At 33.8% G+C, this 17,641-nt stretch overlaps 1 protein-coding gene across 4 annotated transcripts in view; it reads right to left on the reverse strand.

Annotated features, from left to right (window-relative positions):
• Positions 1-17,641, reverse strand: part of PSME4 (proteasome activator subunit 4) — a 103,883-nt gene that overhangs the window by 68,987 nt on the left and 17,255 nt on the right. For 2 of the 4 annotated variants that reach the window (XR_002326419.2, XM_020996222.2), the window contains exons 3-6: positions 12,084-12,200; positions 6,380-6,445; positions 4,069-4,113; positions 357-506 (exon numbers count right to left, since the gene is read on the reverse strand). Coding sequence is in view for 3 of the 4 variants with exons in the window: in XM_020996222.2 (XP_020851881.1) it covers positions 357-506; positions 4,069-4,113; positions 6,380-6,445; positions 12,084-12,200 (378 nt within the window). In the remaining variant the exon portion in view is untranslated. Of the gene's footprint in view, positions 1-356; positions 507-4,068; positions 4,114-6,379; positions 6,446-7,576; positions 7,637-12,083; positions 12,201-17,641 lie in introns of all 4 variants that reach the window. The other 2 variants (XM_020996223.2, XM_020996224.2) reach the window with 2 other exon arrangements.

A 17,641-nucleotide genomic window follows, 5' to 3' on the forward strand; every position in this document is an offset into this window, starting at 1 on the left:
TACTGAGTAGAAATCTTATTTAATAGTGAATATAATGTCTACCTGGTACACTGTTGGCATCCAAATAACAATCTATTTTATTAAAGGCTTTCATCAATTCATTATCTATAGGAATAAGTAGCAATTCATTTTGTTTTACTCAGGAATTGATTTTTTTATTTCCTCAATAACAAAACTACTAAATGTCTATTGATACTTTTCTCTTTATTTAAATGGTTTTAAATATTATTCTGCTTTGGTTTCTATAGAATTAAGCAATGAATTTTTTTATTTATCTAAATTTTTTTTTAGTAATTTGGCAGAAAAGCATCATGGATTTTGACACTCTAGCTTTCTATCCTCATAGATATACTTACTTAAAACCTTTATGATGAAGTTCTGGAGGAAGAGAGGTAGGAAGAAATATTTCAAAATAAGTGATAGCCTTCTGCATTGTAACATCAAAAGGACACATTAAAGGTCGCCATTCTTCCAACATCTCTCCTGTAGCATCCTCAGGAAAGTACCTAACAAAGCAGGAAAATTTTACCTGTTTTATACTTACACACATAAGCTTCAGTTTTTAGAGTAAAGTGGGAAGGCGCTTCTCTGAACATTGAACAAGAATGTTACCCCATAATAAAATTTGGAAATCTAGTGAATGTGTTAATGACTAAAATCATGTCATGTGAAATTTACCTGAACAGTAACAGAATTCCTGGAAATTTTATTAATATCCCCATTGAACTGTCAAAATTTTAATGATAAGCTTAAGTTGCAAAACAAACAAAAATAACAAGAAGTTTAAAAGTAAATTTTAAGGTTAGCCTATGAGAAAAAATCTCATAGAAGTAAACACTTGGAAAATCAATCTACTAATTCTACAAAGGTTGAGCCTCACTGCATGAAATTCACAAATTTTATGCAGAAACTCATTATTTAGCTACAATGTTTGAAAAATTCATTTATCACCTTATTTTCCAGGAGCATTAAAATCTTCTATTACAAAATCCAAATGAGAGAAATCTATATTTCTATTAGTGAAGAATTAGGCAGTTTTCTGAGGTAGTGAAAACTGACAAAGTTAAATTATGACCTACAGACATGTAAAAAGGAAGATGGAAAGATGCCTTGTACGAAACATACATGAAAAAATTACCCAACTTTGGTTCAAAATAGTAACAAAGCTAGAGTAATAATTAAGAAAATCTCAATTTTGGTACTATTCAAGGAAGAAAAGCTAGGGAACCATCCCAGACATACATCTGAGCTATTTAAATACCACCTACTTGTGATTAAGATGTCTCTCAATTATTTAAATGATCCCAGTCCATTACATAAACTTGAATCTTATTTTTATTTACTTATTTTTGCAAAGTGGAATGAAGTGACTTGCCGAAGGTCACACAGCTAGTAAGTGTCAAGTGTCTGAGGCCAGATTTGAACTCAGGTCATCCTGAATCCAGGGCCAGTGCTCCATCTACTATGGCATCTAACTGCCCTCTGAACCTTACTTTCAGATGGAAAATGTTTTAGCTAGAATCTGATGGAATTTCTTTGTTGTGTTTATTTTGGATTTCATTAGCAGAATACAATACAGCATTTGAAGTTACTTCCAATACTGAAATCAATACACACACAATTTTGTTAGCATGAACAACAGAAGACAACTATGTTAGAAGACAGCCCATAGCTGTTAGGAAACTTCTATTTAAACTACACTATCTATGGAAATAATCAATTGCCACAAATTTTTGGCTTTATGTGATATAAACAACTTTCAGGAAGGTTGCCTTCCCCCCCCCCACTTAGACCAATGGACTCTCATTTATTTCTGAAATCACATTGGCAATTGCAATTATCGAACAGAAATAGCTACTTTATGCCCTACAGAGTTTAGCATAATCTTCAAGTACAAAGAAACACAGGCTATGTGTGATACATAAGCTTAGGTTTGAATATCACTAGTTTAGAGATGATTCATATGATTAACAGACCTGTACTGGGCTTTTATGAGAGTACTAAGTTTAATCAAGCTAAAGGCAATTGAATTTTTTTTTTAAGTTTTAGGCAATTTGGGGTTAAGTGACCTGCCCAGGGTCACACAGCTAGTAATTGTCAAGTGTTTGGTCTGAGGCTGGATTTGAACTCAAGTCCTCCTGACTTCAGAGCCGATGCTCTAATCACTGCACCACCTAGCTGCCCCCTGGCAATTGAATTTTGGGATGCTAAATCATTACTTAAATTGCAAAACACATTTCAAAACAAAGACTGTAGCACACCTACATTTCTCATTTCCTTCATCAGCTACTTCACAGGAATCCCATTTTAATAAGCTTGATGGGAATTTAAAAACCGCTATGTTATAGCTAGGTCTCATTACAGCAAAATTCTATTATGATGGCACACTGAAATATGTGCTTCTTATACATTAAGAGGAAGAAAAAAAGGCTATTCTAAAGCAGTACTTCTAGACAGAACTTTAAAAGTATTTTAAATAAAATTTAAACTATTTTTCAAAATACTGTTTGATTTCGGTTTTAAAATTTGGGCAGGGATGTGGTCAAGGGTGATTCCTGATTATTGAGGCTATAAAATGATAAGGCATCTATTAGCTAATGCTGTGGCTCTCTGAGCTTACTGGCTAACAAGCAGTCCAAAACATCATGAATTGCCTTCTTATCTATGTATCATTTGGTTGGTTTAAGTTTTATATAATTCACATTTCAGTTTTTGTCTCTACTCTCAGCTTACATAATCCAGTACAACCCTATCCACTCAACTTCATCTCTTACTTACTCTACAGGAACATGTGTATGAAACGGTTATCTTTTCTTCAATTTTTACTTCTTCAACAAAACCTTCCCTGATGATTCTCATCCCCTCCCTTTGTATTTTTTGCTTTCTCTTAATTCCTACTCTATCTATATTGTGAATTATACTACTATACTTAAACAGGGCTTATTGCTTCCTAATTGTTTTATGACATCACTCAACAGGATCATAAGTTCTTTAAGACCAAAGACCAATTCAAAGGCTTTTTAAATAACGCACACAGTTCCTATCACAATGGTGAGCACATTGGCTTTAATCAATCAACTGAATACATGGTAAACACTATACGCTTATGGTTCTTCAGATACACAAAATGTTTCATTCAACAGAACTCACTGAATCCATGCTAGCAAAACATTTTCAGAATGGGTCACTGGTAAAGATATGGAAATAGTTCAATTATTTGGAACTAGATGTTATGATATTTTAATTGGATTCTATTTTAGCTTTATATTTTTGATGCTATAAGCAAATGGTATTTTTCATTTTAGGAAAAATTAAAATAAGGAATATTTTCAATCAAACATTCCATAGAGAGGAAATATAATGGGAGAAACTGACCCAACTCACCAACTGCTCTTCATCACTCACATTTTTAGCATGATATTATAGTTCTCTGTATGGAAAATGTATGTGATCTAAATGACAAAGAAATAAGAACTACACTATAGTGAAACATCTGGGGTTAAATTATTTAACATGATGTGGCTCTATAGCTTGTATCTATCGATAGTAATAACAAGTCAATTTAGTGAAGTATTTGTAGGGGTATATTTTACTTTGGGGGCAATGGTATACAATGGCTATGCCTACACAATGTCAAACATCAAAATGAAAACTGAAAAATTTCACAAAAATACGAATGTTTCATCCTTAAACATCCAGTTATTAAACAACATTAATACCTACTGTAGTATCAGGCAATCAATAAATACTTGTTGAATATAGCTATTTTACTGGATTTCCTGATTTTCATTTGAGATGTTTATTGAAATGTAGACATTGGTGCATTCTAGGTATACGGCTGGCATTTAAATAGAGACCATTTTATTAAAAGTTGTTTACTGAGTAGCTAAAAGAATAAGGATCTCACTAAATCTGTTCCACCTAGTAAATTATTTCTATCTCTTCATGAACTATTTAAACCTTTTACTGCCTCTTCAAAACGCAATAGTATTAGAGAGAAAAAACACACTAAATAGATACACCAAAGCAACTAGACTTTATAAACACTAAAGTAAGAAAGTTACTTACGGTCGGCAGCTTTTCACGAGTGTTTTTAGAACATTTTCTACAGAACTAGGGGGGAAAGTCATTGAAATTAAATTAGTGTATTTTAAGAGCAACATATAATAAATTCAGTCAACAAATGATTATGTTTTAAATCTATGATGCAATTAGACATCATCTGTGGACATGCAATAACTAATCCTTTAGGCATTTTAGGCATAATCACAAAAGTGAAAACTTAATTCTTAAATCTACTTTTTCCCTCTCCCTGCTATTACATTCAGGGAAAAACTAATCCAGTTGGCAAAGAAAAATCACTTTCATTCTTTACTAACTATAACAAATCTCCAGAGCTAAACACTGCTTATGGCATACATAGTCCATCAAGTATACAAGTTTTAATTTCAAAACCTAATTCTTACTTTTCTGTGAAGTCTCTACATAAATAAGAAATCATAAACATATCTACTGACAGAAAAGGAATGTTGTTTGTTTGTCTTCTGTAACCTACCAGTTAATTTTTCAAGCCTCTTTGTTGCTTGTTGACAATGACATACTTTTATCAAGAATAACATCTATTTATTTAGCTAATTTAGTCTGGAGGGCTTAACCAATGCTCTAAATTGAAAAATGATCAATATATCCACCTATCAGGTAGAGATTTGTAATTTTTTTTAAACCTACAACCAATGTTGCTTTATTTTTTTAAGTCACAGCATCCTTTCATAAATACATATATTACCAGAATGGTAGATTTTCATTGGTAATATGACTATTGTAGCTGACACTAAAGAAATAAAATATACCCCAGTAATAATAAAATATGGAAGGGTAAATAATAATAAGTAGACTATGTCTAAAGGGCTCGTCAAGGACTTTGACCTGAAATCTTACAGATGCTATGTCACTTGTAGTACAAGATAAATATATAACGTATCTATCTGTATGTGTGTATGTATGTATGTATGTATATACACACATAAGCATAATGTATAGATATAAAATAAATATTCTCATAATTTCTATTACTTATTTATTTTAAATTAGGGAATTTTTTTCAGGTAATTTCCCCAAACGAAAACTTGAAGTTCTTAACAAAAGTCTGTATTAAATTATATTCAATACACAAGTGACATGAAAGTTTATTGAATTTCTCTGAAAAATTAAGAATTTTGAGATATCCAAATGACAAAATTACAAATAAAATTAAGTAGACAAATAGCATAATCAAAAGAGATGTGAAACTTTGATTTCCATTACTTGAGGAGAAAATTTTCTTCAAAACTAAAAGTACTCTAAGATTAAACAAACTCTTAAGAAATCCTGGATACATCTCTGATAAATTAGGTTCTGAAAAAGAAAAGGCCATGGCCAGAGAACCATCATGGAACATGTCCCTTAAACTTTTGGTTGATTTTGCTATGAAAGAAAATGCATTCTCTCTGACAAAAGGCTAAAAATTCAGAAAGGCAGAAAAAATGGTGATGAAGAGTTAGTTTATAGGTCCCCAAGACTATCTGTTTGCCTTGGTATACAGCCAGACTTTTCAATTAGATTTAAAATACCTGAGGGCAAAGGATACTAATGTTCACATTTTTAGAACCCTTAAAATTGCCTAATGTCATGCTGGGTACAGAGCAGACATACAATACATTTTTGTCAACCAACACAAATGAAAGGTAGTGAATTTTAATCCAAGTTGTTAGTTCTTCTCTTAGTTTATAACATAAAACTAAATTTGGAAATTACCTAGAGAACTAGCAAGATTTCATTATAGAGTAAAGAAGAGAATCATCCAGGTTCCTAGTCAAATAAAATATTATGAGACACTTTTTAAAAATTCTAGAATGGCAAACTGAGGGAATAAATGGATAACACTTATTCAACAGATCAGAGCATAATACAAAGTATAAAGCACTTTTAAAATCATTTCTTCAAATTGATTTTATTCCTTTTAGGTGGATAAATGATATTTAAAAGTGGTTTAGATGCCATACAGCTATCCTGCTGTTTCCATTACAGTAATTTTGTTACTGTACCAGCAGGTTTTTTACATGCTTTCATGCCACTGAATACAAGATTGATAAATAATTCTAAAAAGGCAGTCAGTGGATGCTGCATGCTTTTTCTAATAATCTGGTTCCCTCTGCCCCACTTTAGAAAGGATGGCAGCTAACTACTACTTGGTGACCGCCAACACAACAGAAGCGTGAGATATGTGTGAATGTGATTACTTTCCTCCAAATAAAGCCAATTTACAAACCCACCCTTACATAAAATGTCTGTATCATTGGATTTAGGTTCTTTATCCAGAAAAGGGTACAGTCTCTCTAACCTGTGATATCTGTATATTGACCTTTTGTGATTCTTGTAATCTCTCAAGATGGAGGGAACAATGTTTCTGTTTAAAAATAAAATAAAAGGTTAAGGCTAGATGCTACTGTTTATATTTCACCAATTTTTAAAGGAAGTGAAATATATCACAATATGTTTTTCCAAGAGTTGGAAATTTATTTTATGACAATGAAGACATAATTCTAACCTCTACTCTTCTGATGATGAAGATGACGATGGCATTACTATTAAAAAGGATCTATGCAGTAACTAGGGAAAATAAGCTTTTAGCTTTAATGGTGGGTTCACCCACATCACATTTTCTCTCATTAAAGATACACTAAAATTAAAAGAAAACATAATCCCCTTCAATCATTTCTTTGCAAGTAAAATGGTACTATTATGAATTCCTTTAGTAAGTCATCAAACTTAATGCCCTATCTCCAATAGATGAGTGACTACAAGGACACTCCCTTCTATCAGGAACAAGTTTATGGAAGTGGGCTAAACAAGACTTGAAGGTTTCTGCTTCCTGAGACATCTACCTTCCAAGCCCCTGAAACAATGTTTACTTTCTAAGCTCCAGTGTAGAATTTGATGGATATGCTACCATCAAAAATAACATTCAAATCTCAAGGTGACCTTGAACTGCTCAGAGCAGCTTTTGGTTTCACTCATAATTCTGTACTTGAAATTGCTTATGAGAAAGTAAATGCTCATAGCATAATATTAAAAATTCTAGTTTTGCTACAATCTATTCATATTTCCCTTCGTTCTTTTATGACTTAACATAGTTACTACTCACACAATCTTCTCCATCAAGCAATTTCCAAACACTTCGTTTTGAAGAAGCGTTCACTTTGACATGCTTTTTCTAAACCTAAATGGACACTAAGTCCTACCAAAAGTTAATTAGTCAAACATTATCCATTTTACATTTACACCTTCAAATTCTGATATTTGTCAGTTTCATTAGCAAGTAGCCATTTTCCAACTGCCACTTCACACAAAATATAGTTCTAAATAATTCCACTATTAGAAAGGTTTAAATACAGTGCGACATTCTCATCAACAGTGGTGTAATGTTAACATTGGTTTTTCATTACAATTATTTATAGGAAAAAAAGTTATACTTGTGTGACAAGTGTTACAATATAACCAACCAAACATGCAAAAGAAACATAGTAATAATCCTTACCACCTATGTAAAACATTAAGGACAATTGTTTTAGGTGAAGACAAGCCTGGTCGACTTGAACTGAATATGAAAAAAGAAATATGTACAGAAAAACTTTAATGAAGTCTTATTTTTTTTTAAAGATTGTAATCGCAGCAATGACACTTTATGAAGGAAATATTTACATCATCTTGGCAACAATCAAATTCTTAATTTTTAATCTCCAAATAAGTATACAAAAATGAAAATACAATGTTCCCAAAACACCATGTGAGAACTAATCGCACTGCCTATCAACTAAATAGCTCTGCACTCTATTTTAAATTGTGATTGTAATGGAAAGACTAGTGGACTTAGAGTAGAAGAACCTAGGTTCAAAACCTAGCTCTACTGATCTGAGCATCTGTTTCTTTATCTATAAGATAAGGATACAGGGCTGGATGATCTTTCTAAGTTCCCTTCCAGCTGTAAATCCTATGAAATTACCACAAAACCATTAGAGAAAATGTTTGTTTCACAGCCTAACACTATGCAATTAGTAGAAATCCTGATTGCATTTCTGGCAATAGCTTAAGTTCAGGAATATGGCCTTTCCAGGAAACTATACATGCAAGACAAGAATATATCATTCTCAGGTGGTATGTGAAGCAACTTCACACTAAGAATTTAAATGCACTTTTAAGCACAAGAGCTCAAATTCACAGTAATATGAAAGATCAATAAAATGTCCAATACTCAAAAAAGCTATTACCAGGAAGAAATAAAACACATAATTTCTTCAGAAGCATATACCTATTAGAGAAACACTGATGGATAAATAAGGAAAACAGCATCACTAAAAAGCAGAGGTTGGTTAAAATTACTTATGGGCTTTAAAGAACTATGTTATTCAGCTATTTTTCTGTAAGATACTCTCATTATAACTATTGCCTTTACAAAGCTTTTTTTATGGGTTCCAAAGGGTTTCAACTAATTAATTTAGACTACTCTGTAAAATACAGCCATATTAACAAAATAATGCAAGAAGCGAAGGAATTTGTCTATAGGTCCACTGAAAGTCTCCGAAAAAAAATTCACACAAAGACTCTTTCTGGAAATAGCACAAGGACATTTCAAATTATATACTATAACAACATCTGATATATCTACATATCTGCAAACCACTGCATAAATTTCTCCTTATGTTAACAGATCTGTTGCCTGAAAAGTTTTTTTCAGATTTCCTCCCTCTTAGATAGAGACATTTTATTTTGTTTTGCTTTGTTTTTTGGTGAGGCGATAGGGGTTAAGTGGCTTGCCCAGGATCACACAGGATAAAGACACCTTTAAAAATGGCACCATCCTCTGGACAGCAGTTTAAATCCATGAAAACCCAGACACAAAAGCAAATCATTTTAGGATTTAAGAGGCATAAATTTGATTAAAAAATATATGTGTGTGTGTGTGTGTGTGTGTGTATGTATACATATACATATATATACACACACATTATATATATATATATATATATATATATACACACACATTATATATATATATATATATATATATATATATATAAAGTTTCACTTATCATTCTAAAAGTAAGAATGCTAAATTACTAAAAAGGAGGGTTGAACATTTTTTGACAGTTCATCCATCTCATTAAAAGAAAAAAAGATTAGAGGCAAGAATTACACAAAATGACTAAAAGATTTGCAGGACAATGTTCAGAAATTTTAGTGTTTCAGGATTTCAGAAAGAAGTTTGCTAGGACACTTGTTCTATTACGTTGCTCTTGTCAAATGAGCTCTAAAATTTTTTTTAATGTTTTTAAATGCCCTACTCTGCATATATTGTTTATGATTACACTGACTTACAATAGCTACACAATGCCCATCTAAGTAGAGGCAGTGTGGGGCAGAAGGAATACTAAGAGTCAGAAAACCTGGAAGTTTACGTGAACTGACTTGAAATCTTGCCTCTCTTATGTGACCATGTGACTATGGCTACCTCGCTTTAACTCTCAGAGCCTCAGTTTTCTTATTTGTAAAACAAAAGGGTTAGACTAAATGACTTCCAAGTTTTCACAGTTCCTTCTAGCTCTAAAATTTTAATTCTATAATAGCTTTGACTTAGAACAATGCCAATGCCATAATGCAATATTTAACATATTGTGAACCCATTCCAAAATAGATCTAATATTTTTACTCTAATCTTTACAACTCAATCAACTGAGGGTCAGGGGAAAGAGGAAGGCTAGATCTGTGGATTATTTTATCTTTATCCACTAGCCTAGCATAGTACATAGCACACAAAAGGTTTAAAAAAATGGACGACTGACCGATCACTTTCAAGTCTACAATTCCAGTTCTGTCCTTTAACCTTAGTTTCCAGTATTCATTTTCAACTGCCTGCTGGACATCACACTGCCTGGATGTCCTCCTGGCACTTTAAACTAAATACATAAAGAACTAAACTCTCCTCTCCTCACCCCATCCCCAAATCTACTCACTTTTAACTTATTTATTTCTATTAATTTAATACATTCTATAACACATTTAGGCTCAAAATGTGATTCCTTCTCCTTTACCCTTTCCTCTTCCCCCCACAACCCATTATTTACCAAATCACAGTATCTCTCTTACCTGAATATTCCTTATAACTTTTACCATCCTTATTACCTCTATTTTTTTTTTATTACTTTTGTTATAGCCTCCAGATCCACTTCTCTAATGCCAATCTCTATCATTCCAAACTTTCTTTCACAAAATTGACAAAGTAATATTAACGCACAGGTCTTATCACATCACCTCCCCATCCATACTTGTGTGGCTTCCCATTGACTATGTAATAACATACACACTTATCCTATGTTTGAAACTTCATAATCTCGTTCCAACCTATGCTTTTCGATTTTTTTCTCATGTTATTATTCCCTTTCATATATTCTATGTATTCATCATTCTTATTTTGTCTGCTCCTACCCTCTATATTTTTATACAAGTCCTGCATTCTAGGAATTAACTCTCCTCACATATTTCCCTTCTTGAATCCCTTTCTTTCTCTAGGAAAACATATAGAGAGGGTGCGTGCGTGCGTGCGTGTGTGTGTGTGTATGCACTCTGATAGCACTTTACTAAGATTTATAAAGTGTCATCCTTACAATAACCCTTTGAAATAGTGCAAATGTCACAAAAAGGAAATTGAGGTCTAGAAAGGTGTAATGATTTGCCCATGATCACAGAGTCAGCACTGGAGTAAAAACTGAAATGCTAAGGTCTATGTTCTTTCAACTATCACCATGTTACTTCTAACATTTCCTGCCTCAAGAAGCTTACAATCTTATAGCTATAGAGGGATGAGATAAATATAAAAGTCACCATTACAGCGTAATGTGACAGATTTAAGAGAGTGGGAGAAGAACTGGGAAAGACCTCATGGAGAAACACCTGATCTGAGTCTTAAGCCACTTACATGAACAAACTATGGTTATCCTGGTAGGCCTGGCACCTTGTATTATGTAAAAACTTTACAAATAGGTGTACTGCATGATGAACTGAAAAATGCCTGTTAGCAATAAGTTGCTGGATACAGCTTAAATTATTAACTAAAATAAAACTCAAGAATTAGCAACACAAATATACTCACCACATTTACGATTCATTCCCTTGAATAGAGAATTATTTACATTAACTTAAACTAAATATATGCAAAGCAAGAGGAAATACATACAAAGAAATATACAAAAATACTTACTATTTGGAGGAACTACACCATAAAATGATTATAGGGACATAGTAGGGTGTTTACAAACAAATCTTAACTTGGCAGAAAAAGCGTATGCAAAGCACAGAGTAGAAAAACACAGAATTTGGGAATAGACCTCCTGGGTTTAAATTTTTGATATGACCAAAATGGCCTTGGGCAAGACATTTCATCTTTATAAAATCAGGGGGGAGAAAAAATGGAAATGTTTCTGACACATTAAGAAGGCAGACTTTGAAATTATGCGGTAAAATAGCAAATAAATCATATATCTAGAAAAAAAGATTTCCTAGAAGCTCTAACCAAAAATAATTTATACTACTTTGACCCCAAACTGCCAAAACATGATGGAAAAATGAGGAAGGACATGAATGGGAAGGACACCCATCACAGATCAGTAGGAGATATAGTCATCATTATGGGATTCTGCAATCAATTGTGAAATTACTATTAACCAAAAAATCCACATGCTCTGTTAGGAGTAGTATAAGTTCTCAGGCACCAATGAGAAGTGTCAAAGAACTAGAAGCTACACGTGAAAGAGCCACACACTCCCCAAGAACATGGTTTAAATATCACTTGGATTAACTATGTAATAGGGATTTAGACCAAGGAATATGAATAATTTATTGTCAATGAACGAATCCTTTTTAAAATTATAAATTTACAAAATTATAAAATGCTTTATAAAATTATACAAGTTTGCTTAAGGAAGTAAAGATATCACAATCAGTTCCCTAAAAGCCTACAGCCCTCCATGTATTTGAAATAGAATACCTACTTCGGAAACCAATTTAATCCTAGGTGCTCCGTTTTGGAGTATAATATTCGTTCTACCATGTCATAAAGCGGCCTCCAAGGTAACTCCAAGTCATCTCTTGAAAGAAGTTCCTTTTTCCTAAATTAAAAATAAATTTTAATTTTATTTACAAATCAAGTGTGGGCATTTAATAATTTTTTTTTAAAAATCATTAAGATTTCCTTGAAAGCACTTCCATTTTGGAAGAGGGTTTTACCTTTTCACCATTTAAATGAAGGCAGTGGGCAGAATACTGTGTTACATAGATAGTATCAAATACAAATGTATACACAAGAAATTAATACATTAATGAGTCTTTATTGAAAAGCAACGTAGTGAAGTAGAAAGAGTCAGAGACTTCTGAATTGTTTGAACTGTACTGAATCATAGCTCTGCCATTTATTCTATGTGACTTTGGGCAAGACATTTAACTTCTCTGGGCCTCAATTTTTTGTCTATAAAAGGACGTGTTCAGACTAGATGATTTATAAGGTCTTTTCTAACTTTAAATTTAAGATACCACTGAGCACTCACTCTATGCCTAAAAATGCTTTGAAAGAGACAAAAAATTCAAGTGATCCCTTTCTTCTTGAGGCTTAGAACATAGTCGATGGATGAACAAAACCAAGAGACATAAAATGATCAGACTAAATGATCAACTAAATGTTAAAAACTTAGCTGCAATGAGACAGCAATATGGTGACCCAGTGAAAAGTTAAGATACAAGCTGCACTCAGTCACTGATCAACAGCACTAAGTTTGTACTTCTTCAAGAGACCTTATTTAAAATAACCCCAACTGAGCTACTTCTACTAGATAAGCGACAAGGATCTGTTAACCTTCAATTAATAAATAATCTGAAGTACTATCAAAACAGAGAAAAGACTTCAGAAAGTCCATGGTTTAAATGTTTAAAGCCTCTCTGAGGAATTCCCAACCTAGAAGTTTTGCATGGCAGTTATTAGAACTACAGAAAAACTGAACAGGTATGAAATGTGAGAAGTGTTCCAGTAACAAATTACTCTATGTTTATATTTCTTTTAGAGCAAATTAACAACTACTTTTGTTCAAACTGCATGTTGATATCCATGCCAGGAGGTTAAAAGACTAAGGGAACACCTTCCAACTCCAAAGGAATATTCTTTAGCAGAAATGATATTTATGTGGCTCTTTATGTATATAATCTCATTAAAAAAAAAAACTTAAAACAATCCTATGGGAGAGTAGGTGCAGTTGTTATCTCCATTTTACAGTAAAGTCAGGAAACTGAAGCTCAGACAGGTTAAATGATTTGGCCAGGTCGTACTTCTTGTAAATGTCTGAGGCAGCAACTGAATTCAGATCTTACTGACTCTCTATCAAATATTCTACCCACTATGCCATCTTGAAATAGTGGGAAACTGCTTTAAGAGGAAAACCAAAAAGAAACTCCTAAGAGTCCAAGGAGAATTCTAGACTGTTTTAGGAGCAGGAGGAAGATGAAGACAAAACTATTCAAACTATCTAAGAAATTAAAGGTTTTTCCCACAAAGACTGAATTCTCTAAAGAGAAACAATTGCCTATGTTCCAGTATAATGAAAGCAAACTAAAGGTACTGCTAAGAAAGACGATCAGAGGCCTTGGACACGAGGAGGTCTAATGGCTGATTTCTGTTGAGGGGTATGAAAGTAACCATCTGTCAACCTGGCATGAATAACCAGGACGTATGCTTATTTCCTAGGGCATCTACACAAGACTCATCAAACCTGATGACCACTACCCACTTCTAGTGATACGTGTGGAAACAGATGATTCTTTCAGAAGCAACCTAGAAGACATTTTTTTTAAAGAGATTATGAAGTCCTGAAATGAAAGACCTTATGAATATTAGTACTATTTTCCTCACTGCTATGAATTGAAGCTAGGGACTTGAGAAGAGAAAGGAGGGCATTGTAAGAGAACAGCTATCTAGACGTGTGGTGTCAGAAATTAGATTTGGAATTCTGGACCAGAGCTTAAGAGAAGAATGTCTTGGCCAGGGATGATAGGATGTGAATCTAACAAGAGCTTGGAAGACTATATATAGCTAGAAACTTGTACATGTGATGCTGTGATGGATCTTAAAATGAAAATGGGGAGGACTATCACTGAGTCAAATGCTAGGGATTAGTACAGTTATGACGAAGAAGGAAGAACAGAAATGGAGGAGTGACCAGGATTAATATTCTTGACTTTAGACACCTCCATAGAAAGGTACAGAATACTGAATACAAAGTGAAAAACAATGAGGCAGTGGATGAGAACACTCAGTATGGAACCAAAGTACCTTCTTTCAAACCCTAACTTCATGGTTTCTATGTATGGCGATCTTAGTCAACCTCTTGGAATGTCAATGTCCTCATCAAGAAAATGAGGGCGCTAGAAGAGATATTCCGTAACAAGTCCCTTCCAAGTCTAAAGCCTATAAGCACATGGACATCACAGACTTAGGTCACGCGATTCATGACTTATTTTAAGGCAAGGGAAGAGTAAATCTTATCCAAAGAGAACAGATTAAAGGCACAGTAGAGTTGTGGAATATCATTGAACACAAAAATACACACACCCCCCTTTGTGGAAATCCCCACAGGAAGGAAACGTGGAGGAAGAGCAATGAAAAGAAAAACAGAATAGATAATATGGTTGGAATATATTACAGAACCGCAAGCCAGAAAGAGAAAATGGGTAATGAGTTCCAAAAGTAGTTCATATAGTTGCCTTAGAAGCGGGCTACAAAATTGATGGGTAACTTTGGAACTTCAACTATCTGGATATACTTCATCAAGGTTAAAAGCATAGAAGCTGAAAAAGTCTTGCCTTGTTGATAATTTCTTCCTTCAGGAGATGGAGTAGAGAAAATGAGAAGCTGAACAAGCCTGATTATAAACAAATTATTTCCTTCAAAAGGGGAAAGAGAATAAATTGTTTAAAGCAAAGGTTCTCAACCTTGGGTATGTAAACTTGTTTTTGTTTTAATGTCTTGATAACTGTGTTTCAATGATCGTTTTTTTCTTCCAGTCTTGTGTATTTTATTTTATATTTTTAAAAACATTCTTCTTTTTTTTAAGGCAATTGGGGTTAAGTGACTTTCCCAAGGTCACACAGCTAGTAAGTGTCAAGTGTTTGGTCTCAGGACAGATTTGAACTCAGGTCCTCCTGACTCCAGGACCGGTGCTCTATCCATTGTGTCACCTAGTGGCCCCTAAAAACATTATTCTGAGAAAGGATGGTTGGGCTTCACCAGACTGCCAAAAGGGTCCATGACACAAAAAAAAGTTAGGAACTCCTGCTCTACACTCATAGGCCAAAAACCCTGACTCTTGATTCCTGGCAAAATTCTTAACGGCTTGTGAACATTTGGAAAAGAAGTGATTGTTGCATGTGCTTAAGAACAAGTCATGCCAGGTTTACTTTATGTCCTTTTTTGACAGGGTTACTGTACTAGAGGTGCAGGAAATGCCATGCATTACATATTCAAATTATAGGAAAACATTTGACAAAGTCTTCCCTCAAATCCTTGGAGACGAGAGAGAGAGAGAGAGAGAGAGAGAGAGAGAGAGAGAGAGAAGAGAGAGAAAGAGAGACAGAGACAGAGATACTAGATGATAATATTTTTGGAACTGAATGAAGGGATCAACAGATTGGAGATTAATGTTAGCCAAATATAAAAGGGTTCTTGGCCCTCGTCTATCACAAAAGTACAGACCAAGTCAAGTACAGTATGCTTGACTCCAGTGTCCTAGTCAGAGCACATTTTAAGAGAGGCAGTATGGTGGACTGAAAAGAGTTCTAGATTTAAGAGTCGGAGAAACCTACTCTGAATTACGGTTTTCCTAATCATGATTCTGAAGAACCTTGGGGGAAAAAAATTGCCCTCAGTTTCCTCATTTGTTAAATGAGAGGGTCTGAGTAGATGATCTCTAAGGGTTCCTACTAACTCTAAATTGTTAGAAATATCTTGCTTAGTTCTGGGCACTGAAGGACATTGAGAAATAAAGTAGGTAAAAACAAGAGTCTATCATAAAACCCACTGAAATATATCCAAGGATGCAACAGCATAAAAGAATTGTTTGGAAAACCTGGGAATGTTTAGTTTAAAAAAGATTTAGCTAAGACATCAAACACCTATAAGGACTATTATACAGATAAAAGATCATGCTTGTTTTTATTAACCCATAGGTATAATTTTCATCTACAGGTGAAAACTGTGGGAGGAGACTTCAACATCCTATAAGAAAAAACTTAACAAAAAACTTAACATTTAACTGTTTTAAACCATATTTAATTCACTATTAATTAGAGAAATACAAATCATAACAACTCTGAGGTACCACCTCACAGCCTATCAGATTGCCTAATGCAACAAAAAAGGAAAATGATAAATTCTGAAGGGGATGTAGGAAAATGGGGACACTAATTAATGTACTGTTGGTAGAGCTGTGAACTGTTCTAACCATTCTACAGAGCAATCTGGAACTATGCCCAAAGAGCTATAAAACTGTGCATACCCTTTGACCCAGCAATACCACTACTGAGTCTGTATCCCAAAGAGATTTAAAAAAAAAAAAGGTAGAGGGAGAATGATCTGTTTGTTCAAAGATATTTATAGCAGCTCTTTTTGTAGTGGCAAAGAAGTGAAAATTGAGGAGATGCCAAACAACTGGGGAATGGCTGAACAAGTTGTGCTATATGACTACGATGGAAAATGATTGTGCTATAAGAAATGATGAGGAGGATGCTTTTAGAAAAACCTGATGCAAAGTGAAGTGAGCAGAACCAGCAAAACATTGTACACAGTAAGAGCAATACTGTACAACGAAGAACTGTGAATGACTTAGCTATTCTCAGCAATACAATGATCCAAGACAATTCCAAAGGACTCAGGATGAAAAATGCTATCTATCCACTTCCAGAGAAAGAACTAATGGAGTCTGAATGAAGACTGAAGCATACTATTTTTCATTTTATGGAAATGTGTTTTGTGTGATTGCATGTGTATGACCTGTATCAAACTGTCTGTCTTCTCAGCAGGGAGAGGGAGATATGGAACTCAAAATTTTGAAAAACAAATGTTAAAAATTGTTTTTACATATAATTGGGGGAAAAATAAAAATTGGGGAAAAAAAAAACAAAAAAGTTGCCTAGAAGTGGTATAGGCAGCTTCATGGGATAAAGCTGCCACATCAATGGAAGTCATCAAGTGGAAAATGAAAAATACCTTGCTGAGTATGATGTACAGAAGGTTCCTGCCTTGGGCATGGTTTGAACTAGATGTCCTTTGAGGTCCCTTCCAATTCTATGAACCTACATCCAAGCCTGAAGGAATTCAGAAGGCAGTGAATTTTCACTGGAGGCATCAGAAAGGGTATAATGAAAGAGATGAATTTTTAAGATAAAAGGTTCTAGTAAACTAATAAAGTTACAAGTGTGGTAATAGCATTCACCAGAAAGTTTCCAAATAGAAATCCTTCATTTAGTCTTCCCATCAGAGAATATGTATCAAATCTCCTAAAACCTTTCT

The sequence above is a fragment of the Phascolarctos cinereus genome, unplaced genomic scaffold, assembly GCF_003287225.1.
Source record: "Phascolarctos cinereus isolate Bilbo 61053 unplaced genomic scaffold, phaCin_HiC Scaffold_2;HRSCAF=192, whole genome shotgun sequence".
Taxonomy (NCBI): Eukaryota; Metazoa; Chordata; class Mammalia; order Diprotodontia; family Phascolarctidae; genus Phascolarctos; species Phascolarctos cinereus.